At 42.5% G+C, this 20,594-nt stretch overlaps 1 protein-coding gene across 2 annotated transcripts; it reads right to left on the reverse strand.

The window, feature by feature from the left end:
- Positions 1 to 134: 134 nt before the first annotated feature.
- On the reverse strand, positions 135 to 19,903 carry TSNAXIP1 (translin associated factor X interacting protein 1). 2 transcript variants are annotated; one of them, XM_025169388.2, is made up of 17 exons: positions 19,725 to 19,903; positions 19,095 to 19,121; positions 17,292 to 17,379; positions 16,487 to 16,587; positions 14,087 to 14,216; positions 12,436 to 12,529; positions 10,308 to 10,504; positions 9,580 to 9,715; positions 8,297 to 8,466; positions 7,817 to 7,976; positions 7,542 to 7,672; positions 6,856 to 6,984; positions 5,851 to 6,012; positions 4,263 to 4,372; positions 3,390 to 3,507; positions 1,671 to 1,777; positions 135 to 1,148 (listed from the first exon to the last, which is right to left on the reverse strand). In XM_025169388.2, the coding sequence occupies exons 1-17, from the start codon at positions 19,751 to 19,753 to the stop codon at positions 890 to 892; spliced, it is 2,148 nt and encodes a 715-aa protein (XP_025025156.1). In that variant the 5' UTR covers positions 19,754 to 19,903; the 3' UTR covers positions 135 to 889. The 2 variants fall into 2 exon arrangements, with proteins under 2 accessions (XP_025025156.1, XP_015744301.1); XM_015888815.3 differs by lacking the exon at positions 17,292 to 17,379 and having other exon boundaries at positions 137 to 1,148; positions 19,725 to 19,838.
- Between the last annotated feature and the right edge of the window lie 691 nt (positions 19,904 to 20,594).

Below are 20,594 nucleotides of genomic sequence, written 5' to 3' on the forward strand. Positions count from 1 at the left end.
TTGAGGGAAAGTATGCATTAGGTCAAAAATGTGGACAAAATGAATTTTTCTCTCATCCCTAATCTGATCCTTTCATATCAGTTGCTGTGCAACATACTTGAAAAAGAATCCTCTAGTACAAAATTCTAAGGCATGAGTTTATTGTATGTTAACATTATTGCTTATGTAAATGAACCATACAATCCATTTTTAAATCACTAGTCTGAAAACTATCAATTTCCAACACTTGATATGCTTCCCTTTCTTTTTCAGTGCAAACTGGGGTTTAGCAAAAATATGTTGAACTACCAGAAAGAAATGGTTATGTTGTTTGGCTTTGTAATTTAGCTTTAATATCTCTTCATTTGCTTGGCTGCCCTGGATTCTGTGTTAAAAATATAGTCTTTTCTACACTTTCTAGCCCCCAATTGGGCTGTGCGTAGTGCAAAAGTTATAAAATGTAAAGATTTCTGAAATTGCATAGGGTTAAGCCATTTTAACATCCAGTTGGCTGAACTGTCACTTTATAATAATTTCCTCATGGGTTCCAGTTGTAGAATATTTTTTGGTATAGAGAGAGAAAGTACTGCTACTTTTTGCAAACAACCTGAGGCTCTGTCAAATTCACCTTAAACTCTTCCTACATTACTGGAAATTAGTTATTCAGACTGATGCTCCAAACTAAATGTTTCACATGGATTTTAAAACAGATATTTTAATAGCGCATGCCATGGATTTTGTAATGCTCTTAGGCTTTCTCCAAGCCTAAGAAAAGGACTGGAATCACAGCTTTGCTTCTGGGGTGCAGTTATCAGCTGCGAGCTCCGGCAGGGCAATGCTGTTCTCAGTTCTGTCTTAGCAGATTTGATTATTTCAGTGAATCTCAGAATGGGAGAGGAGGCGGGTTGATTTAGAGGCTGAGATGCTCTGTTTCTTCAGCTGCGTGAGGTGGGGGCACATGCTTTGACTCTCCCAGGGCAGTTCCTTGTCGATGAATATCTCCAGCCATAAGCCTCTGCATCAGAATTTCTATAGGAATGGAGGCAGCAGGGTCCAGTTGTTCTTTGGGAACTTGGAAGGCATAACAGACGTAAGATTCCAATATTTGCTCAGTGAAGCCAGAGTCAATTATATAGAAACCTGCCCTCAGATCATCAGGCCTAACTTCCCTGGAAATAAGAGAGAGAAGCAACCACTGAAAAGATACAGACTTCTAATAAAAACATGCTAGATAATCCTTCCAAAGTCAATCCTCATTCTAAATCACTGGTGTTCTGCTTTCAGAGTTACCCCACTTATAGTTGACACTGCCTGTTCCTCCAAATTTACTACATCAAAAAAATGACATGATTAAATAAAAACTTCAGGGCAGGGCATTTACATATTATATGTTTAGTTTGCCCTCTTGCATTGTTGACTGAACTAATTCCCCTCTTGTCCTCTATCTTTTTTTCTTTTTTAACTAGAAATATTTAAAGATGAAAATGTCTATAGTTTGGATCCAGACAAAGGCTAGTAGTAAATGCAAGTGAAAAGCAAGTGGCAAGTAGAAGTTTGCAATGATACTTAACTGAATTTAGATTTAGATCTATTTAATCCACTGGGACTCAGCTCCCACTAAGTTCAGTAGGAACTCAACAAGTTGGACCAAATTCTCAGACTTGTACAGTTTTTGAAGATCAGATACTCACATCAAGGTTCCTAGTTCAGCACGTAGTTCATTCAGATACATCTGTTTCTCAATCACATACTGGTTCCTAAGTTTTGTAATTAGGGGTTCTGTTTTCCCTTCATCATCCTGTAAATGAATATGAGTGCTTTAGGAGCATGTTCGTTGTTGCCGTCTCCTTTCAGAATAAACATCTCCCTTCTCTCAACTGTAGGTGATTATTCAACATTACAATGAACATCTTTTTTTCCCACTGTGAAAGAATACAGAAGACTCACTAGCTGGGTTTCCGCATTTCTAAAACTAAGACTTGTTTAACCGTGATTTACTGGATAAACTATAATTGGCTAGGTTCCTAAAACACGGAGACAACTACTATGTTTGCCATGGGGTCAGGTGGAACCCTTTCATTTCCCACCAGCAACAAAACCCCACATGCTGACATAAGCTGTCTTATTCTGCTTCTGCTCTGCATATAGGGTTTTGTAAATATGAGAGAATATGTCTAAGGGGTTTGTTCCCTTTCATCTTGCTCACATACTTGGTTTAGCATAAACATGAGAAACAGTTGAGATGTAAGAAAATAGAGATTGCTATAAGAGATTCTCTGAGTTTGGGTGCGAGAAAAGAGTGACATAATTAGAAATGACATTATTTTATTAATTTAATGAAATTGTTCATTGCTCACCCACTTTTACAACTTTTCCCTGTCATCCCAGTCCTTGAGGGGAGGGTCAATCACACCAATCATTATATTCTGCTGGGGATTTCTAACATGCCATTCAGACATCATTGCAGTCCTTGTTCCAATTACAGTTCCATACCCAGGCAAAGCCATAAATCATAGTTTATCAGTCCACACTGTTTGGTTTCATACTGCATGCTAAGCCAAACCCAGACAAACCATATTATGGGTTAATATGATGTATGAATTTAGCATTTGTGTGGAACCTTAGCAGAAGACCAAAGAGTCATTGGCTTTCTAGATATTTCTTGAACAAGCCAGCATTAACACTCAGATTTTTGAACAGAGATTCCAAGCTATTTTGGCTTTACCCTTATTCACTACTGAAATTTGCACAATGAAGGTCTCCCTCTGAGATGTTACATACCAATGGATTATCCTTTACTAAAAGACTTTTCTTACAATTCAAGGTTGTCTTCTTACATGAGCTATGCTCCTTCACAACTGTCTTTTGGAAGGGTTTGTTAGCAAAATTCAAGAGGAGGCTGCTGTAAGCCATTTAATTCTTATTTAATTTAATTATTCTGTTTTTACTGTAAACCACCCAGAGTCACCCCACAGTGAGATAGGTGGTGACAAATTTGAAATGTAACTAACTAACTAACTAACTTACATGGCAGCTATGAAAAGTAGGCTCTGAATTCAACTCAGTTTTATTCCATCAATTAAAAACAATGGCATAATTGGAAGTCCTAGGAAATCCTTTTAATGTAGCGCCCTGTCATTTACAAACTGTGATATATAGCTTGGCATAGGAATTAGTAACACAATGTAAGCAGCCTGTGACACCCCACACGATGTCTGTGGGACCCCCAAATATACTTGTATGTGTGTGTACACATAAAGAGACTTGTATTCCAAGAATGGCCAAAATCTTGAGAGATTTTTTTTTTCACTTAGAAAGGTTGATTATACTGTATATGCTTTCTCTTATTACCCATCCCAGCCCTTTCCCCATAAATACTGAATTGCATCTTATCCAATGGCCCAACTTACCTCTAAGAATAACAACTTGTACATAACAGTATCAATATTTGGCTTGAAGCCCGCTGCTTCAAGTAACTCCTGAATCTCTTCTTCTGTTTTTAGTGGGAAAGCTGTCCTCAAAGCAAGGCTGTAGAAGGAGAAAGAAAACATATTAGCTTTGGCTGTCTGTCTGAAATTGATATGCAATTAAAAAAAAAAAACTAGTCTAATATTCCTTATATTAGCTTTTTCAAACCTGCCACCTTTCTCCCCCCAAAGCTGATCAAATATCTGTGCAGAACACTGGAGCTCGTTTTCCCGTCCCCTTTGGCCACAGATAGGTTCTGCCGCCAAATGACCTATCAACCTGAGGGCTGCCCCAGGTTGCAAGAAAATAGCAATCTTGAGTGGTATGCCAGTCACTTTTCCCAGTTCCCAGTTCCCAGTTCCTACTTTTTCTTTTTTAAAAAAAAAACAGATTAAAAAATGGTGGCAATCCAGTTAGGTTTGGGACCACAGTGGATGTGGTGGGGTGAAACTTTACTTCCTCCTTTTACTTTTTGGCCCTAGTTTCACTCGCTACGCACCCCAAAAATGAATGAAGCGGCCTTAGCCTTCTGTCACTTTATCCACAGGTTGGAAGAAGGTTATTTTCAAAGTAACTTCCTCTCATAAGTCCCAGTGCAAGGAGAAAACCATTTCAGGTAAGGTACCCAACCTCAAACCTTGGATTTGAATAACATGCTAGATCTTTCAATAATCTGGATTAGCATGCGGCCAAGATATTTGTAATACTACAAAACACTAAACATCATCCTATGTCAAAATGTGTGTGTATTTCTAGACCTCCAGTTCTGGTTCACTGTCCTGTGGCAGGTACAGATTACACATCCTGACTCTTACCTGAACTGCTCCTGTGACAGCTGGCCAGTATTTTCAGTGTCAACAGCAGTCAGTTCTTTTAACAAGTTGTTAAGTTCCAGGAGGTGATTGTGGTATACTCCCTCATCCATCTGTGAAACAGATGGCAAGAGCATTAAGCTGAAGCAGCACTCCCCAATCTGGATAATCAGTCCCATCATCCTTAGCCAGCATGGTTATCCTCTGGAGGGTTCCTGAGCAGGGACATATTCATTCAAGCATCATCTAATGACCCTTCTGACGTTGATAGGCTTGACATTGGGAGGTACCCCATCAAGAATTAAAGCTCAGCAGGTCAAGTTATTTCTCTCCAGCGATGCCAGAGTTAGGCCATTCATTCACTGAAACCACAGGTGCCTGTCAGGTACTCTGGCCAACCTACTTCAAGGTGGTTTAAGATTATGCTGCTGCTGCTGCTGCTGCTGCTGCTATTATTCTAATATGGCATGTTACAAACCAAAACACCAGCTGTAATAGCATTTTTATTTCCAACAAAACCTCTGGGCCAAGTAGGCCCCACAGATTTCCTTATAAAATAAAAATGATTACGTTGGTACAATGATGGCTTACTTGGACATCTGCCCATCCCACCAGAAAAAAAAAAGAGAGAGAGAAAACTAAGTTGGGATGATCAAGATTGACCACATTTGGGATGGGGAGGGCTAGAAAGTGCAGCAGGAGGTAAACTCAGTTTGTCTTTGGTTAATGGCTGCTTTATGGTAGCTACTGTGGCCACCATTTTGTGAACAGGCAAAGCTCTCCCACAGAAATTACACTGTGGGGGTGCCTATAACACACTCTGCCCCATTCCTAGGTGCTTCTCAGGTGAAGCAGTTGCCTCTCCTTGATTTAAACTTAGAATTTTCTTTAATCCAGATTGCTAACGTAGCTGTTCATCTATCTTGTCTTGCAGCTGCATCCATGCCTTTTGTCTCTCTGTACAATATGTACATTAATTATTATTTTCCTTGGTTTTATTGTTTTATCCTGTTTGTATGGATTGGGATCCACCACAAGATCTGATCCTAATAGGCGAGCTATAAATATTTCAACTAAATAACCTGCAACAGAGAACAGGAACAGCAGCAGTAGCCAAACCAGCAAGCAACAGACTACAATAGCCAGCTTGGTCAGTAGATGCAAAGTCACTAGCCTTTTAAAGACTTGAACTTTTATTTTAGCAGAGGGGGGGGGGGGAGTGTGCTGGCACTTTGTGGCCAAGGCAGACTCAGGATGTAACGCACCATCCCTTTTCTATCAGCTAGCTGACATGGACCAGTTCATCTACAGCTATTCAGCTAGTACTCAGCCCCGTTTTAAAAAGCTTTTCAGTACACCATTTATCCTAAGCTATAACGGGCAGGGAAATTTACCAGAAGAAAAAATAACTACTTGACACTATTTTTACCCTGCTCTATCAATAATTCATCAAGCTTCAAAATATCGCATCTAAAATAGTACCCCAGCCAAGGATTGCTCCCGTCCTTTTGACCGTTGTCCCAAAGTAACCACCACTGGTGTGAGCAGATTTACGTATTTCTTTGGAACCTGAAGCAAGTACGATACTCACGCGTCCTGTCAGGACATTAAGAAACAAGCACATCATTTCATTTGACCGAAAGAGCTTGAGGTTTTCATAGATGGTGTAAGTCCAGTCAAAAGCAACAGCTTCGCCGTATTTTTTCTGAAAGAAGCTTAGGAAGAATTCAGAGAGGCTAGATCGTCTCCCTCTCTGTAAAAGAGCAGAAGGTTTGGGAACAGATGCTAGAACTGAAGTTGGATATCCTGTAAATTGTAGAGTTAGCAACTATATCAAGGTTTTAATTTAACTGAATACTAGGCACTGAAAGGAGGAAGGATTTTGAGCCTGAAGCATGCAGGGAGGGCAGGAAACCCTCCCTCCTCGCCTGTAAATCCAAAGACCCTTCCCACCAGGCCACGAATGAGTGATGGGCTGCCTGAGGCCACGGGTCTGCATGTGGCCTCCCACATTCTAGGATGAAGGCCCCAAAACCCCCCTCCCAAAGTGGCTGCTAAATTGTCTCTTGCTAATATGACTACTTCATACTATGCAAGTAAGGACAGTAATTGCATACTCTAATTTTAATTAATACCCTACATTTAAATCCAATTAAATTAGATTTTGTTTTCATCCTGCCTCCTCCACTTTTTGAAGTGTGTCTCTGATATTGTGCACAGAGACCAAGTGCCTCCTCAGCCCCAAACCTTTTCTTCTCTCCTAACAATGCGGGCTGCTTCCTTATGGCCAGGGTGGTGAGACACAGCAGGGACATGTATTTATTTAGTTGCAATTTTTTGCATTGAACTCCTGCCTTTTTTCCTGACTTAAGGTCTCCCTTCATTTTACCCCAATGTCCACCTTGTTGGGGGGACTGGGCTGAGAAACTGACTAACTCAAGTCACCCAGGGAACTCCATGATCAGGAGGCTCCTGGATCTCCTCAGGCTAAACCCAACCCCTCAGCTACCCATGCTGTCCTGGATGTCAGCTCTAGAGAGACTTCCAGGTGCCTCTGATGCATCTGTAAGAAAAGGGAGAGGAAAATGAAAATGACCTGTTGATCTGATATAATTTTTTCCCTCCAGATCTCCCTCAGAAGGGCCACTACTTCCTTCTTGGACAGCTTTTTGTTTCTAACCAGGCCATCACACCTCAGGTATGGGGGAATCTTCTCACTTCTTCCCTGTGGAGAGAAAGAGTAGCCTACTGTGGGCAACGTCAAATACCTGCTTAGATCAATCAAACCCATAAACCCAACTCACAGCATTACATTGTTACGCTGGATCCCCAATGAAATGGCTGCTGTGCAAAGCTATGGAAGTGACACATCTAGAACACGTTGGTGCACCCAATCTCACACCGGTGCACTCCAGGCTGCTTGTTGAATGAGGCCAGGCTATATATACACCCCTGGCTGTGTGTGATAGCCAGGTTCATGATGAGACAAAGACAGGATTTCCCAGAACACGCTGATCTCCAAGCGCATTTCAGCCGAGCTTGGAACATTTTGCAAGGCCATTCAATAATTTGCTAAAGCAGAAAATATGTTTGTTTAGCAGGTTGGAACGAATTCCCTTTCTGAACACCCCCCACCCCCACCCCCTTTGCGCTAGAAGACCGAGAAGAGATCTCTAAGCTGGGATTAGACCAAGCTCTTTGGGTAAGTGAACCCCAGAAATCCATCTGAATTTCTACTTGCAGTAGCAGAGAAGTCCCAAGGACTTGTAAGCCCTGCCATACCCGCCCCATGAAGGTGTCACGCTCTCTCAGGAGTCCCCCGCCGATTTCCTCCAAAAGCACATCTACCAATTGGTCACTTGTTTTGCCCAACGACAAGCTGCTCCAGCGCTCAGTGCCACCAAGAATCACTTCTGCAGGAAGAGGAATATAATATCAGACAGGACAGGAATCTGAGATGAAAAGGAGCACTTTATGGTAATGCTCGCATTTTTTATCACCCAGCAGTAAAAATATGTGTAACCAAAACCTAAGGCAAGGCTTGCGCTAAATTATACCTGCACATTTGTTCCAGTCAGGGCGGGGTGTGGATGTCCGCTGGACATTGATGAGGTCGTTGAAGTACCGGTCTCGATCCTCTGCAACTTGTTTGTGCACATCCAACATTATCTCATATTCTTCACGGAGGTCATCAAAATCTTTCTGAAGGGCTACCATCTGAAAGGCAAGGAAAATAGGATGGGAATGAGCACAAGGTATGTAGTTTTGGGTGGGTGACTTCTGGACTGGGGAGGTGGAGAATGAATTAAAATATCTACCAGGAATATTGCTGAAATCTGAACATGGAGAGTTCATGAAGAAACTCTGATCAGGCATAAATAGAACTAGAAAGAATCTCTTCTTACCCAAGATAGTTTTGCTGATTTCTAGTTAAGTTCTGCCTCTAGAGTGAGTGGGAAAAGACAGCCAATTCTGGATCTCCTCCTCCATCATGGAGAAGAATCCACCAAACCTGGAAAGGTTTCTTCCTTAGGTACCTTCTCAGCCAAATAGTTGTATTTTTGTTTCTGCAGTTCAAACTCTCTTCTGGGCACAACATCTCCATAGTTTGCCTTCATGGTGTTCAGGTCCACTTGAGCTTTGGTGAGGTCCTGGCGGGCTACCTTCAATGCAACCTTCAACTTCACTGTGTCCTCCTCTAGAACATCTTTAAGAGAAGAAAGAAATCCAGGAAGGCTCAAGGGACACTTGAAAATGGCACTTAATTTATAACCCTTCACCAGAATGGGAAAACCTTCCCACCTGCTAAGGCAGGCTCAAGTTCATCTCCCCTCTGTCTAACAAGTTTGATCCTTCAGATCAGGGTTCCTCAACCTCAGCAACGTTAAGATGGGTGGACTTCAACTCCCAGAATTCCCCAGCCAGCTGGCTAGGGAATTCTGGGAGTTGAAGTCTACCCATCTTAACATTGCTGAGGTTGAGGAACCCTGCTTCAGATCACTAAGCAGAAAAAAATCCACTGGCAATCAGCTGAGAGTCAAGGACAAGGGAGCCAAGATCCAGATCAGATACTGAATGAAAGTACATTTAAAAAAAAAATGTAAATCAGTGCTAGGGTTCCAATGAGCAGGACTGGGATTGTGCTGCTGTGGAGAAGAGGCTTCTTCCGTCTCACCTGCCAATGAATGAGAATTTCTCTTCAGGGCATATTAATGCCTTTTGGGGGGTGATATATTTCATTCATTCATTCATTCATTCATTCATTCATTCATTCATTCATTCATTCATTCATTCAATTTAGGCACCACCCAACTCCCAAAGGACTCTGGGAAGCTATATGTTGGGGATGCTGCAGGAAAGAGTGTTAACCCTCCTTCTTACATGCCACAGTCCTTCTGTTCTTGCTTGGTAGCTATAGCCCTCCCTGGGATTCGAATCTGGCTCATTCTGCTCATGATCCCAGTCTTTTAACGACTATCTGACTACAGATAGAATTAAGACTGTCTTAGCCTTATTGATCAATCTCTTTCTATTTTGCTACCTCATCCATACTTTTGCCCTTAGCTGCTTTCTTTTTGCTTGCAAGAGGTAAACTTATCTCCAACATATGCTGATTAGTCTAAGACATCTGAACAGCTTCTGTTTGAAGACAGGATGCATGGATGGCTCTTGCTGCTATCGAAGAGCTGGTCTTTCACCAAAGGTGTAATATTTTGAACATGTGTTCTTTGCTTTCAAATTGCACTTCAGTGATTTGCCACTGTGAGGCAGAGGTTGATGAACTGGCTGCTCTTAGTTGGAAAAACTGCAGCCCTTCTACCTTGTTCCTTGGTGAGCCTCAATTCTTCCTTCTGACGGTACATCTCATTGAGGTCCAAAAGCAATAGCTTGCGGGCATCACACTCATTAAGATAGCGAAGATATTCCTCTGCCACTGTCTTCCTCAGTTTAGCCACCTATACAATGAAAGAAAAGTGGGAGGAGGCCACATCACTAAAAGTGATATCTTCTTTTCAGTAAGGGAAGCTCACCCAGTAACATTTCATCAGCTAACTGGTATGTAACTTTGGTGGGCTTAGAAAACTCAAGGAGATGATACCTCCTGAAATGACCATACTGCCTAATCAAACAAACATATGGGATGAATGCTGACAAAGAACCTGTATTCTAACATTCTATTTGTCCATTAGACTAACTCAGCCACTTTTGGAGGACACCAAATATTCTACAATATTGTATCTCAATAACATACTTTATTCTGTTAGGTATATTTACCTAATGAAATAGCTTCACTCTGTCCTAGGAACCAATAATTAAATGCAAACCTGCTTTCTTTCTGCTTGATAATTACAATCACAAATTCCATATGAACTACTCCAATGTGCCTCTCTTTTTAGCCTGCTCCTCTTTTAACAAAGTCAACAATGGAGACCTAGGGAAGGCAGTCAGAAGAGTTTTGAAAAGACACAATTGTGCTAGCAAAGATGCACAATCCAATTTTTGAGGTCCAGCTGCTTAAAATATGAATAGGGCAAGGTGAAGCCTCACCTGGGTCTCTAGAGAACATTTTTCCTCCTTCATGTTGTCAATCAGCTTCAGCAAATAGAGCCGTTCCTTCTTCAATTTTGTTATTTCAATTTTCTCTTGCTCTTGAAAAGCCAGGATTTGTCGAGTACATTGATCAGAGGCTGTGACTAGAACCCCATTCACTGCTTCCAGGGAGCAGATCTTCTCCCGCAGATGGGCTAGAAGTAGTCAGAGACACATCTCCAAATTACTAAAAGTTACCAAAGCCTGTGGATATGGCCTTAGAAGAATGCTGGGTTTAGAATATCTTAATTTCTATATACTATCAGTATGGAATCTTTCCTTAGGACAACCGTAAGCATTACTACAGAAAACCAGCAGTGTGATCCTAACCGTGTTTCCCATCACTCTGTTCAATGTAACTTACTTTTTAGAAAGTATTGTTGAGGATTCTCTATAATCCCATTTACTGCCTAGAAAGAAGGTAAAATGTTTGGGTGATTCAGGGGCCTTGTTCACATATAGAAACTGCTGTGTAATTGAAGGGGGCACCAAAAACAAGAAAAACAGGGTTCGGGGCTGTATGTGGGTCTGAAAGCTGCTTACCCCTGCACTAAATCATAATGTGATTTGTTTGGCTTTAACTTAGTGTGATGCAGGAACCCAGCTATAATCCTAGGTATATATTACATAAAAGGATTCTGGGATAGTGCTGTGTTATTATTATTACTATTGGGGAACCTGTGGCCTCCAAATATTGTGACGCTATAACTCATGCATCTCTCACCACTGGCCATGCTGGCTGAGGCAGCTGGGAGATGTCACTCAGCAACCCCAGGAGGACCACATGTTCCCCAAGTCGGTCTATTCCCAATGTGGCCTGATGGAACTCTACATCATGGCAATGATGTAGTGCATCATTTGCTGCTACTCTTTGTATGTGGCAAACTCTGGTTTGAATTCTGTGTTGTCAACCTAAGGTTGAGAAGAAGAAAGGGACAGACGATCCAGACTAATTGTGATCATGATATTTTTTACGTAAGGAACAATATACATTTTTATGTACATTTCTGTCCCGTCAGCACTTGGAGTGTTTTAAGTACTCACTGATTGTCCCTAGATGGAGGTAGATACTTTGCCTTCTTGTAGAAGAGTTCAGGTCTTTGCTTCCAGAGTATGGAACAAAGGAATCTGGGCCTTCCTGTTACTGACCTACAACTCACAGCATCCGTTACTACTAGCTTTGGTAGACATAGCTCCTGGGAGCTGTAGATTACAATATGTGGAAGGCCTTAGGTTCCCCATTCCTATACAAAGAGGTATCCTCTATAACAGAACTACTGCTAGGATTATTATGTGTACAGTGTGCTTAACGAAAGTCATAGGGACTGGAATTTCCATCTCCAAGTGATGCGGTCATAAAGCGTGTTGTCACGTGACCGCATCGCTTAGCAACAGCAATCCTGGCAGTCCCTATTGTCATTGTTAAGCGAGGATCACAGATTGTTAAGCGAGGACCTCATGTGACTGTGACTTGCGACTTCCTGCTGGCTTCTAACAAGCAAAGTCGATGGGGAAGCCAGCAGGAAGTCACAAGTCTTGGGTGGCTCACAAGCAGGCAGGCGGGTGAACGCTACAGAGTGCGGATGGGCGGGAGAGGGGATGCTGCGGTTGCCTTTCTTAAAATTCTTAAACTTCAGAGTGCCTGCTATGGAGTATGAGATCCCTGGGATCTCGTGCTCTGTAGCAGGCTCCTCAAGAGAAAAAGTGGTGGGAGCGACTTGCAAACCTCCCTGTCGGCTTCCCCATTGACTTTGCTTTGCGAGAAGCTGGCAGGGAAGGTCACAAATGGTGTTTGCGTGAATGCGGGATGCTGCAGTTATAGGTATCATTTGTTCAGCGCTGTTGCAACTTCAAACAGCCACAGAATGAATGTCATTCACTGAGGACTACCTATAGACTGTAAAGCAATCCTTTTGCCTTTCTTAAAATTCTCAATCTCAGTTAAGAGTTCATTTATTTATTTTACTGGTTACGTCTACACATCCACTGTTGGCCCTCTGACCCACGTAGCTAAGAATCAGCTGTGAAAATTAGCCTGTTCAATATTGCTGTAGCATTTGGTAAGATGGTATCATAGCTCTCTTACCTATAGTCAATTCATACTCCCTCTTGATGGAAGCCAACAAAGGTTTGTAAGTTTTGAATTCTTCCATGAAGCACTCAAATACTTCTCTATAAGGCTAAACAAAAAAGGAGGGGGAGGGGAAGAGAGAGAGAAATAAAAAAACAAAAAAAAACATAGGAATGCTGTCAATTCTGCTATGTATATTATTAATATCAAAGCCTGACCATCACACTCCTCTAAGCCAGGACTCTTGCTTCTTTGGTTGACCGCATGGATGCTCAACATGCAGCTTTGTACATGTTGTTGAACCACAGGTTTCAGCAGTCTCAGCTACCGGGCTAACAGTGAGACGTGCTGGGAAACCCAACTCAGAAACATCTGTAAGCTCTAACGTTCTGAACCCACGTGCAACCCCTTCGTGATAGCTTCGTGTTAGATGCCCCCCAAAGCCACTATGGCTTATCTAACACACCATGATTTTAAAAAGTTCTGGTTTAGCATTATATGCCATCAGCTTTTAAGAATTAATGCCCCAACCCCCACCCTACCGTGTGTGATGGAAGGTTTAACAGACTTTGAGAAAACAAAAGAGGCAGCAAGATGGTTAAGGGACAAAATGGGGCTGTTACAGAAGAGATTCTTGCGTCCAGAGAAGGGGAAGGGGGAGCGTGAGAATGAGACTTAGATTAACTCTGCCTTAATTACACTAGTAATTAACTTATAAGGGAGGATTATTTTGGGAGGCTTTCAAGGCTCTATTACCCTACTAGCAATAAAGTTCTTTCTAGAAATCCAAGTGTTTCTTGTTTCTTGAGTGTGACAGCTTTCCAGGGCTTGACACAATGTGACTATTCTGGCTAAAGTTCTGGTTTCGTATTTTGCACAATCTGAAATTTCTGAACCATCTTCAAGAGCAACCCCAAGTATAATGCACTACAGCAATGTTTCTCAAACTTGGCCACTTTAAGATGTGTGGACTTCAACTCCCAGAATTCCCTAGACAGCCATACACTGCTTTTATTGTAGCCACAGAGGGCTTCTGGATCTACCTCCTTTGCCTTTAAAGACATTTTTGGCGGCCTTAAATAAATGAAGCTTTACTCTAGGGGTAGGGAATGTATTTGGCGTCTGGAGCTGGAGTTAGTGTTTGGGAAGACAAGGACTGCAGTAAGCACCCCAGTGATGCAAAAGGGTTGCGGCCATGTCCCATCCATAGAAAAAGTGAGAATTTTCTATTTTTCCTATTTCAGTCAGGGAAGGAGACTTTATTTTCTTGGTTTTAAGCTGTATTAAGACTTTTTACAGCATACCTTCCAGCTTGCTTGCTTGCTTGCTTATTTATTTATTTATTTGTTATTTTTCAAATTTATGTATGCCACCCATATCACCATACAAGTGACTCGAGGCGGTGTTACACATAAAAAACTATAAAATCCTAGAAAAATATATGTTAAGTACTACAAAAGGTTAAGATTAAGCTAGAAAATTAAAACTGCAATGCAAACTAAAATGAAAATTAAAAAAATATTCAACTCAGAATAGCAAAAAGCCATGATTATGTTTAGCCGCTATTGTCAAAGATGTTCCAAAGACCATAAAATACAAACTGTGGAGTCCTGAACCCCAAGTTTTAAAGCTCTCTGTATTCCCTGTAGAACTCTGCTTCTCAAACCTGGAGTTTAAGCTCCTGAACTTTTCCTTTGGTTAGGTCGAGCGCTTGCAGTTCTGCCCGCAAATAGGATTCTAGATCTTCAAGGTAGCGTGGCTTTGAAATTGAAAGTGGCATTGGAGGCTTGTTGGTGCTGAAAGACAGAATGTTAGTATTTCATTTTGATATTGTCCTTTTCCCAGGATGAAAATTCAGTACGTACGGCCACAATGACAAACACCATTCACGGAAAAGTCACCATCATAGCCACCCCAGCAGATACAGCAGCTGAAAGTCAAGTTCTCTTTCTAGAGAATCTTAGGCATTCCAACTGGGGGAACTACAGACTCGTAACAGAATTCTCAGCATCCTATGACCTGAAGTTGTGCTCATAAAGCCTGAGGTGACCCATTCTCCAAAACTGCCATCCAACTTTTTTTTTTTAAATGTGACAGCAGGAATAGATGCTTAAATATATGGGGGAGTAACTCCAATTAACATTGGATTTAAACATCCAATTTAATTTTTGCTGCTTTTCGTCCTAGGCTCACCATTTGGGGGACTGCAGGCCTCTCAAGCATGCCACTCACAGCCAAGTTTGGCTTATGGCCTCAGAAGAGTCCCCCCCGCCCCCCCCCCTCCTGTTTGTGCTAGTCACAAGCTCTTACGATAGAGCACAATGCATTGGGGATTTAAAAATCTATTTTTAAAGCAATGCCTTTGGAGCTGCAAAATTTCTATTTCAAAACCTCTAGGCACATAATAGTAATGCTGGAATGAAAAATGGGATGGTATCGTATTTCAGGATAGGCTTGTCTAGCCCAGTATTTTTTACTCTTATTGGCAGAAGATTTCTAAAGTTTCAGGCAGCATTTTCTTTCCTGCAGTGGTAGGTTCCCAACCTGATAAGGGTTATGCAAACAGCAGCTGCAAGCTTTTCCATTCTTAGTGAAAAGAAGGCAGAGAGACCGTTGCCAAAAAAAAAAAAATAATCAAGAAATCAATAGGGATATATTGGTTCTAAATGAGAACAGCTCAGTTGCCAACATTCTTGTAACCCACCCCTTCTGTTTCAATAAATCTTGCTAAAAAAAAAAAGCTTGGCGAGAATCTTGCTCGGAAAGAATCACTTTGGTTTGAGGCAGCTGCTTAAGGGCCCGATACAGATAGTCCCCTACTTATGGACGGGTTACGTTCCAAGAGGCTGTTCGTAAATCCGTTTTGTTCGTAAGTCCAACAAGCAAAAAAAAAGAAGAGGTGGAGGCAGGGCTGGCGGGGCGCAGTGCGCTCCATTGCCAGCAAGGCAGAAGACCTCCGCCCCCTCTCCCCTGTCCTCTGCCACTGCCCCCTCTCCTGCCTCACCCGGCAACAGTGTAAACTAACCTTTTCTGGGAACTCCAACTCCAATTCAAACCTCAAATGCAAACGGGGTGCTGGAGAAGGTGGGGAAGGGTTAGTTAGCAGTGGGCTGGAAACTAACCCTTTCCCACCTTCTCCCGCCTTCCGGTTCTGACTTCCAGGTCCATCCTGTTCGTAGTGGTGAAAGTTCGCAACATGAACGTTTGCAAGGAGGGGACTGTCTGTACTAAGTACCCCTTGCAATCAGATCCCTCTCTTGGAGAGGCCAGGGATTCCCCCCTTGTAAATGCAGCAATTGCCCTACTATGGACTTACGGCTTCTTCTCCCATTCACAGAGAATCTACCTCTTCCGAACAGATGGGGGACATCAAGCCGCATTCCTCACCTAGCAAATGTCAGTTTGAAGCTTGAGATCTCTTTTTTTACAATCATTATTAAAGAAGTTTTTAACAAAAGCAACAGAAATTTTAGAGAAAATAAAGAAAAATTGTGAATAGATAAAGAAAATAAGAAAAAGAAAGGAAATAGAAAGAAAAGAAAAGGTGATAAAGAAGCAGCTTCTGATCTTCTTAATGGTGGTTATAAATGCATTCATATTTTCTCTCTATGATTACATCATAATTTCCCTCTTTCCATAGTCTATCCTTTCTAATTGTCAATCCCATAAATCACAAGTTCATTTTTTTCTTTCTTTGACAAAAAGTCCATAAGGGGCTTCCAGTTGCTAATAAATGAAGTTATTGTCCTTTCTCTAATCAGACAAGCCAATTTTGCCATTTCTGCTAATTCTGTCATCTTCACCAACCATTCCTCCATTGTGGATATTTCAGAGACTTTCCATTTTTGTGCATGTAATAGTCTTGCAGCAGTTATCATATACAAAAACAATGTTCTATAGCTTTTTTCTAATTGTCTATCCGTTAGTCCCACCAAAAAAGGTTCTGGTTTCAGTTGAATGTTAGTCTTTAAAATTCCTTGTATCACTGTGTATACTTGAACCCAAAATTCCCTGATATTTTTACAAGTTCTGAAGCCTGAGATCTCAATATCACATCCATACCTACCTTTGCCAATCAGGGAGAGTGCATGGTTTCCGGTTCCGTAGGATCCCTTGCCCTGGTTCATAGGCTGGCCAGGTGGACAAGTGGCTGCTACTAGATTGGACCTGGGAGGATGAAAATCAATCAATCATCTTTATATAAAACAGATTATTTCCTCATTTATATCTATAGATGTAACTTTAGGAACAATGACAAGAGTTTAAAATCCAAATACAATGTATTTCATTCTTGTGGGGAAGCATAAAGTGAATTGCGGCTTAGCAAATTTGATGTCCCACTGTTGGTAATGGGGATGAGGAAATTCATGGCATCCCACTCTCTCTTTAATTATTTCTCCTTAAAGTAGACTTGGATGGGATAGTCCTTCAAACAGAAGGTTGTCCTCCACTGGATTTCCCCAAGAGATTTGCTGCTTGAAGCAAAGGAAAAGATGACATCTTTTCCTCTCCCACTGGCAAAATCTTTCTTCAACATTGGCAATTGGACACTATTTTCCATTGTACCCCAAGACGACAGATTCATTTAAGGAAGAGCTGGATAGAATGGTCTACTCCAACATTTGCTACTCCTCCCAGCATCTGCTTCTGAAAAGGGCATCCTCATTTTTGTCATGTAGTGCTTGTCCTGGTCTATCAGGAAGTAAGGCCCATGATATTCAAGATTTCCAGGAAGTTTCCAAGACCTGAGTATCTGAGACTAAAACTTGCTAGCTTAGGCAACAGAACTATGCAAATAGATGTTGTAAGAAATACTGGCCTCTGCCTATGCGAAAGTGAAAAGATCGGCTGGATGAAGTAGCTGTGCTCACCACATATTTGTGTTTTTTCCAAGATGCAACTTTCACAACAGGCAAGTTTTCACCAGTTACACCCTGAGAGAACTGCTGAAATGAGACCCTGTAGTACAGCAAGAAACAGGAGTTGGAGCACTTACGATCAAAGGGAGGCTGAGTTGCAGAGACTCTCCAATCATTCTCTTCACACCATAATTTTCACTCCCTGAAGTCTCACAAACAACTTCAAACCGATCCAAGTTTGTCCCCACTGCAGCTGACTTCTAACTTTGAGAATCCTGACCAACGGGACAGTAGATAAAAATGGCACTGAGCCAATTCATTTCCCTACCTATGTTTGTTTATTGGTTGATGTGGGGGATGGAACTACCACTGTCACTATGATGAAGAAAAGATGCCACAGTGCCATCTCTAGGACTGTGACCTCATGTCAGCTAACCAGTCAAATGTTACTGCCTCAGCATGAAGCCACTACAGCTGACTCTCAGTGGGGAGAGCCCATAGGATGGCAGACGGAAATTTCCACCAACAGAAAAACAGCCTGTGCCCAAACACTGCACATTTCCAGTGTTTCATGTAGGAAACTGGACTCACTGTGGTTTCTAATAGATTGCAACCTAGAAATAATTTGACGCAGTGGCTGGAAAGAGATGATGGCATGCAGTCACCGGGGCACAGAGTTGGGAGTGGCATAAGGGCCATGTGCAGAGGTGACCGCTGGTTTTTCAAAGCAAGCAAATGAAGTACAGTAGCTTTTAGTTGCTATACCAGTAATGTCCCTTTAGTGTCAAATCTCAGAGATGCCTTCCCCAAACTGGCACTTTCCCAATGTTTTGTGTGGTTTCAAAATATCTGAATTGTGGCAGGTTAGGGTAGCCTGTAATAAAGCCTGGAGGGGTTCAGATACAGTTTGTTAAGAAGCCAAGCCAGGACAAGGATTGGATTTTTGTAACATTAGGTCTTGTCCTTATTTTGCATGCAGGGTTTGGTGCAGAGACCTTGGCTGCATATGCTACAGAAAAACATCTCTAAGGCTAATGAGCTGAAATAAATAAATAAATAAATAAATAAATAAATAAATAAATAAATAAATACCCCATTGTAGCAGGAAGTTGTGGCCAAAATCTCTCATAAAATAACCAGGTTTCCTATGCTCTCAAACATGAATTCAAATCAGCTTCCACCAACATGCTCTCTACTATAAGTGAGATCCATTTTACTACCTCTTTAAATAAAGCAACATTGTGGTCAGACTGGAGGGTTTTTTTTACAGTTCATTTTTAACCATATTTATATCTCTGTAATTTCCAACTTTCTCTAACAGGCAGAGCCGATGCATATAAGTTTTCTGGGGCTAGCAACATAAACTTCCTTTAATGCAATCGTTTTTACACATATTTGTCCAAGGCAGTTTTTTTTTATGTGAGAATATAAATTTCCTTAATATAAGTTTTCTCTTTTTTCTATACTGACCTGAACATAGGATTTTGAAGAATGCAAATATATCCAGAAAATATTTCCAGAAATATTTCCACATTTCTGTGGGAAAATGTTGTTTTTAGATCTTTTACCAGAAAAAAGTGCAGATTTTTTACCCAGTAGAACAGATGTTGGCAGGCTCAATTCAATGGTCCATTCATATCACAGCAAAAACTGTTTTAACAGAACTTGCAAATCTATTCCTAAAATTTCTTTTGTACATCTGTATCTCCAAATGAGTTTGGCGACAACCAACCCACCCAGTCAATGTTTATGCCGTTGAAGATGATGGAAATTAAAGTCTAAACACAGAATTATTTTTCTCTTCATTGCAGTTACCTTTTATCAGCTTCCTGACAACCAGACCTAGAATAATTAGAGAGAGACATAAGTTCATTTTCCCCCGACCCAATGTTTTAAAAAAAATCCAAGTGAGCATGGCAAAATGAATAAACAAGGTCTCTTTAATTGTGCCTCGCTAACAAAAAGCAGGTCAGCGGCAGCAGGTTGCAGCCAGCCCACTTTCGATTTGTAATCTGAATTACCCGCAGAAAACAGGCCCACAAGGTGGGCGGGGCGACCTGTTTTCCGCCAGCAAGTAAGGAACAAGATACGTGCCGTGGCCCCGCCCACAGCAGCCTCCCCTGCAGACACGTTAAGGAGGGGCTTCCGCATAACTCGTTCTGGAGGGGGTGGAGATAAAGGGCATCCTGTCCTTCACCTTTCACCTTGCAGACTGGGACTGCTGGGAGTTGTAGTTGAGCCTCGTAATCGGGCAGGGGGCCCAATAGCGCGACAAGGCTGAAAGCCACCTCCCGCAGGACCGCTGAAGAAACCAGCCAGGCGCAAAAGCAACGCGCCTCCCCTTCGTTTCCCCGAGCCCGGCGTGACAGCTCCCTGTCTCCAACCTGGACGAGGCTCTTTCCCAGCCTCTCCCCCCACTTCAAGCTCCCTCCGAAGCAGACTCACCCGAAAGAAACGGAGGGGCGGGCCTCCATGGCCCCGGAGAGCGGAACGGCTGCGGAGGCTGTTGACTGAGGGTCGCCACGGCAACAGGCCCCGCCCCTCGCCGGCTGACAGAGGCTGCCGCGCCCCCTAGAGGCAACCCGCGGTAGCGCAGGGGGCAGCGCTCGCCAGCGGCTCTTTCCGCGAGAGCCCGGGCAACCTCGGAGGAGGGCGGTGTGCTTGGCCCGAGGGTGGGCGCTTGGTTTAGGACGCTTGCGCGAGGGATGCTTAGCTTTTATCCGGGGGGAAACGGGGAGTAAGAGCCTTAACTGGCCGACCGGCGAGCACCTCGGGGGCGGCTTATAGGCTATGCCCGCAAATTTAAGAGCCGCTTGTGGTGCACCCTATGATCGAACCCCGAAATATTTCCTTTCTTTTATTCATGCTTCGGGAAATGCAGCGTCGCAAGGAGGAAGCGACTGCGATCCTGCATTTTAAATAGGCCCTTTACAGAAAGCATGTGCTTTGGGAGGAATGTTGATGTTACACGCGACACGGGTGACAGGGTTGGGTAATGTTGTCCTCGGGATTTTATGGACTGATCTCGCTATCTTGGTTCCCCTATTTCCCTTGTCACAGCTGATTTGCAGCTAATTGTGCCATGGTTTTTTAGTCAGAGCTCAGTGGATGCCCTTCGACCCGCTTCCTCTTCACACAGATACAATATTGCATCCGTGCATCATTTTATGCCGCGCGACTTGCTAATAAATGCAAGCCGAGCATTCAGCTCTGACTTTAAAACACCTACCCTACCCTTTCTATGCACGGTCTGACTCACTATCCCGAAGAGCTTTGCGACGCAACTGAGTGGGCGGGCCCTCCCTTGCGGTCTTT

Source organism: Python bivittatus, unplaced genomic scaffold (genome assembly GCF_059951505.1).
Source record: "Python bivittatus isolate LINGU-HERP-01145 unplaced genomic scaffold, Pbiv_v1 ctg000190_np1212, whole genome shotgun sequence".
NCBI classification, from domain to species: domain Eukaryota; kingdom Metazoa; phylum Chordata; class Lepidosauria; order Squamata; family Pythonidae; genus Python; species Python bivittatus.

What these genes read in the sequence shown, in the direction of transcription:
- TSNAXIP1 (XM_025169388.2), bottom strand. Translation starts at nt 19,753, where the DNA reads ATGGAGGCCCGCCCCTCCGTTTCTTTCGG. An exon ending in ACTCTCCCTGATTGGCAAAG is followed by an intron (nt 14,217 to 16,486) that starts GTAGGTATGGAT and finishes TCTGTCTTTCAG; the next exon opens with CACCAACAAGCCTCCAATGC. An exon ending in TTCAGGAGCTTAAACTCCAG is followed by an intron (nt 12,530 to 14,086) that starts GTTTGAGAAGCA and finishes TTTTTTGTTTAG; the next exon opens with CCTTATAGAGAAGTATTTGA.